General features: G+C 43.7%; 1 protein-coding gene across 1 annotated transcript; it reads left to right on the top strand.

The window, feature by feature from the left end:
* Window positions 1–428: 428 nt before the first annotated feature.
* On the top strand, window positions 429–3,254 carry LOC132499905 (UDP-N-acetylglucosamine--peptide N-acetylglucosaminyltransferase 110 kDa subunit-like). Its single transcript, XM_060114571.1, has one exon. It carries the CDS (start codon window positions 429–431, stop codon window positions 3,252–3,254), a length of 2,826 nt encoding a protein of 941 aa, XP_059970554.1.
* The last annotated feature ends 1,597 nt before the right edge of the window (window positions 3,255–4,851 follow it).

Raw genomic sequence — 4,851 nt, 5'->3', positions numbered from 1 at the left:
ATTTTCTCATCTTACTGTATTGAAATTCATGGCCCTAATGTTTTCCACGTTGACTATATGAATGATGAAGAAAAGTCAATCAAGTATTTCATTTCCAACTGGACAGAAAACAACATTTTAAAAAGTGTTTGGCCTACTGACTTTTGATTTCTTCTAAGGCAAATGGATAGGTAATTTTTATTCCCTGATTAGGAGAAAAATGGTGGAAGAGGGTAGGGTTAAGAATTAAGATTTCAAGAGCATGAGAGGTAGATGGCCAACCAGAGTTCCTAAGGTTCGGTGCCTGTAACTGTTGCCGCTGCTTACGCGTGCCAAAGCAGTGGTACGGCTGCTGCGCTCGTGTTTGCTACCACTAGAAACATTCTTGCCAGTAGTGGCGGCAGCGGGACTCCATTACCCCCTTTTTTCACTCTCTCCAGAAGCTCCAGATGGCGTCTTCCATGGGCAACGTGTCCGAGAGCACAGAACTAACGAAACGTATGCTTTCCTTCCAAGGGTTAGCTGAGCTGGCACATCGAGAATATCAGGCAGGAGATTTTGAGACAGCTGAGAGACACTGCATGCAGCTCTGGAGACAAGAGCCAGGCAATACTGGTGTACTTTTATTGCTTTCATCTATACACTTCCAGTGTCGAAGGCTGGACAGATCTGCCCACTTTAGTACTCTGGCAATTAAACAGAACCCTCTTCTGGCAGAAGCCTATTTAAATTTGGGGAAAGTGTACAAGGAAAGAGGGCAGTTGCAGGAAGCAATTGAGCATTACCGGCATGCATTGCGTCTCAAACCAGATTTCATCGATGGTTCTATTAACCTGGCAGCCACTTTGGTAGCAGCAGGCGACATGGAAGGGGCAGTACAAGCTTACATCTCTGCTCTTCAGTACAATCCTTCTTTGTACTGTGTTCGCAGTGACCTGGGGAACCTGCTCAAAGCCCTGGGTGGCTTAGAAGAAGCCAAGGCATGTTATTTGAAAGCAATTGAGATGCAACCGAACTTTGCAGTAGCTTGGAGTAATCTTGGCTGTGTTTTCAATGCACAAGGGGAGATTTGGCTTGCAATTCATCACTTTGAAAAGGCTGTCACCCTTGACCCCAATTTTCTGGATGCTTATATGAATTCAGGAAATGTCTTCAATGAGGCACGGATTTTTGACAGAGCTGTGGCAGCTTACCTTCGTGCCCTAAGCTTGAGTCCAAATCATGCAGTGGTACATGGCAACCTGGCTTGTGTATACTACGAGCAAGGCCTGGTGGATCTGGCAATAGACACCCACAGGCGAGCTATTGAATTGCAACCACATTTCCCTGATGCTTACTGCAACCTAGCCAATGCTCTCAAAGAGAAGGGCAGTGTTGCTGAAGCAGAAGATTGTTATCATACAGCTCTCCGGCTGTGTCCCACCCATGCAGACTCTCTGAATAACCTAGCCAATATCAAAGGAGAACAGGGAAACAGTGAAGAGGCAGTTCGCTTGTATCGTAAAGCATTAGAGCTCTGCTCAGACTTTGCTGATGCCCATTCAAATTTAGCAAGTGTATTGAAGCAGCAGGGAAAACGGCACGAAGCTCTGATGCATTATAAGGAGGCTATTCGAATCAGTCCTACCTTTGCTGATGCGTACTGTAATATGGGAAACACTCTATGGGAGATGCAGGATGTTCAGGGAGCCTTGCAGTGTTATACTCGTGCCGTTCAGATCAACCCTGCATTTGCGGATGCCCACAGCAATCTGACTTCCATTCACCAGGATTCAGGGAATATTCCAGAAGCAATTGCTTCTGATCGCACTGTTCTGAAGCTTCAACCTGATTTTCCTGACGCTTATTGTAATTTGGCTCATTGCCTGCAGGTTGTCTGTGATTGGACAGACTATGATGAGCGAATGAAGAAGTTGGTCAGCATTGTGGCTGACCAGTTGGAGAAGAATAGGTTGCCTTCTGTGCAGCCTCATCATAGTATGCTCTATCCTCTTCCTCATGGCTTCAGAAAGGCTATTGCTGAGAGGCATGGGAACCTCTGCTTGGCTAATATAAGTGCCCTTCATAAACCACCATATGAACATCCAAAAGACTTGAAGCTCAGTGACAGTCGACTGCATGTAGGATACGTGAGTTCTGACTTTGGGAACCATCCTACTTCTCACCTTATGCAGTCTATTCCAGACATGCACAATTCTGATAAATTTGAGATATTCTGTTATGCCCTGAGCCCACATGATGGCACAAACTGCCGAGCGAAGGTGATGGCAGAAGCCAATCATTTCACTGATCTTCCTCAGATTCCATGCAATGGGAAAGCAGCTGATCGCATCCATCAAGATGGTATACACATCCTTGTAAATATGAATGGTTATAGCAGGGGTGCTCGAAATGAACTCTTTGCTCTCAGGCCAGCTCCTATTCAGGCAATGTGGCTGGGGTACCCTGGGACCAGTGGCATGCTTTTCATGGATTATATCATCACTGATCAGGAAACATCACCTGCTGAAGTTGCTGAGCAGTATTCTGAGAAACTGGCTTATATGCCCCATACGTTCTTTATTGGAGATCATGCTAATATGTTCCCTCACCTGAAGAAAAAAGCCGTCATCGATTTTAAGTCCAATGGGCACCTTTATGACAATCGGATTGTGCTGAATGGCATCGACCTCCAAGCATTTCTTGATAGTCTATCAGATGTGCAAATAGTCAAGATGAAATGTCCTGATGGAGAAGACAACGCAGACAGCAGTAATACAGCTCTTACTATGCCTGTCATTCCTATGAATACTGTTGCAGAAGCAGTTATTGAAATGATTAACAGAGGACAAATTCAGATTCCAATGAATGGATTCAGTATTAGCAATGGCCTGGCAACCACCCTGATCAACAATAAGGCTGCCACTGGAGAGGAGGTTCCCCGTACCATTATTGTAACCACACGTTCTCAGTACGGGTTACCGGAAGATGCCATTGTGTACTGTAACTTTAATCAGTTATACAAAATTGACCCATCTACTTTGCAGATGTGGGCAAATATTCTGAAGCGTGTTCCCAATAGTGTACTGTGGCTGTTGCGTTTTCCAGCAGCAGGAGAAGCTAATATTCAACAGTACACACAAAATGTGGGCCTTCCCCCGAACCGTAGCATTTTTTCCCCTGTTGCTCCTAAAGAGGAACATGTTCGGAGAGGCCAGCTGGCTGATGTCTGCTTGGACACTCCACTCTGTAATGGCCACACCACAGGGACCTTTGGGCAGGGACCGCCATGGTGACTATGCCAGGAGAGACTCTTGCTTCCCGAGTTGCAGGTTCCCAGCTCACTTGTTTAGGCTGTCTTGAGCTGATTGCTAAAAATAGGCAAGAATATGAAGAGATAGCTGTGAAACTGGCAACTGATCTCGAATACCTGAAGAAAATTCGTGGCAAAGTCTGGAAGCAGAGAACATCTAGCCCTCTGTTCAACACCAAACAATACACAATGGAACTAGAGCGGCTCTATCTACAGATGTGGGAGCATTATGCAGCTGGCAACAAACCTGATCACATGATTAAGCCTGTTGAAGTCACTGAGTCGGCCTACATAACGACTGTGTGCCCAGGAGAATTATCCCTGTAGCTGAGCCTCAACCTTCTGGGGGAAAGGGAACTACTTTTTCAATATCATGGTGCAGATGGGTGACAGACAATGATAAGAAATAGCACAGACAGACTTGCTTCCTGCATGATCACAATAGGGAGAGACCCAAGAGATGCGAAACTGCTGTTCCACAAGGAGTCTCCATCGAATTTTGCAGCAGCCAGGTGTCTGGAGGGTCTGGAAGGTAAGTCTGGAAGGTCTGATCTCCCTTGGTCTCCCAGGGGATGGATGGTTAGTGTGGAAGGGAGATAGAGATTGCCCAACCGTTTTGTGATTATCATGGATTGATTGAGTCTTCTGAATTAATTTTTTTCTTTATATTTTGGGTATTGGAGCTTTTAAAAATGTTTGGTTTCAGGTATTTTTATTCATGTGAAGTGTATATGATTCTCTTGAGATAAGGTTTTAAGCTAAAATATTCCTTGTTTTAGTTTCTGAACTCTACCGATAAATGGGGACTTTGCTGGTGTAGTCTTTTTATAGGTTTTATAAACCACTTGAGCCTATATCAGTCACTTTAGTGTCTGACATAACGTTTGGAACTCTCAGTGCTTTGTTGGTTTGTAGATGATTGCATCAATTCTTTTTCTGGTCCGTTTCCTTCTTCCCTTCCTCCCACTTTAAAAACTCTCCTGTAACTTGGCTAACAAAATACCAAGTGTGATTCACAACCTCCCAGAGTGTTTCTCTTCAACACATCATCTGGTGCCAAATGAAGATTCTTAGGAGTACTTATTAATTATGAAGGGCACAGTTGTGGTACTGTCACTGACGATAATAATAATGGATTTTTGGCCTAGAGTTTTGACCTATTTCACCAGTGTTTTACCGTTGACTGCCCCTCTATGCTGCTTCCAAAAGTGAGAGTGTGTGATAAGATTTTTACTTTCATTTCTAAAGTTTGTTTTTTATTTTTTTAGGTGAGTCCTGTTCTTCCTTTTTCTTTCAGCAGAAATGAAATCCCAGGTAAGTATAAGTATTCAAATATTTGATCAGTAAGTCACAGTTATCTCCAGTACATTAAATAATTTTCATCAAAAAATATGTTATAGGTAAAAAGCTCTGAAGGACCAGCTATGTATATGATAATTATGTTTCAGACCTTCTAGGGTATTATATATAATAACTTGTCTTCTGGTCGTGGTCTGTAAGTCTTTATGGATTCAGCCTCAGTAGTAGCGAACTGCACTGCTACTTGGTTTGGAGTACAAATTAGACTTTAGCCCTCCTGG

Source organism: Mesoplodon densirostris, chromosome 12, assembly GCF_025265405.1.
Source record: "Mesoplodon densirostris isolate mMesDen1 chromosome 12, mMesDen1 primary haplotype, whole genome shotgun sequence".
Taxonomy (NCBI): domain Eukaryota; kingdom Metazoa; phylum Chordata; class Mammalia; order Artiodactyla; family Ziphiidae; genus Mesoplodon; species Mesoplodon densirostris.
Note: the sequence above shows the minus strand (reverse complement) of the source record. Positions and strands in the feature narration are given on the sequence as shown.

Excerpts from the sequence above, each read along its gene's own strand:
- LOC132499905 (XM_060114571.1), top strand. The coding sequence starts at position 429 with ATGGCGTCTTCCATGGGCAACGTGTCCGAGAGCACAGAACTAACGAAA.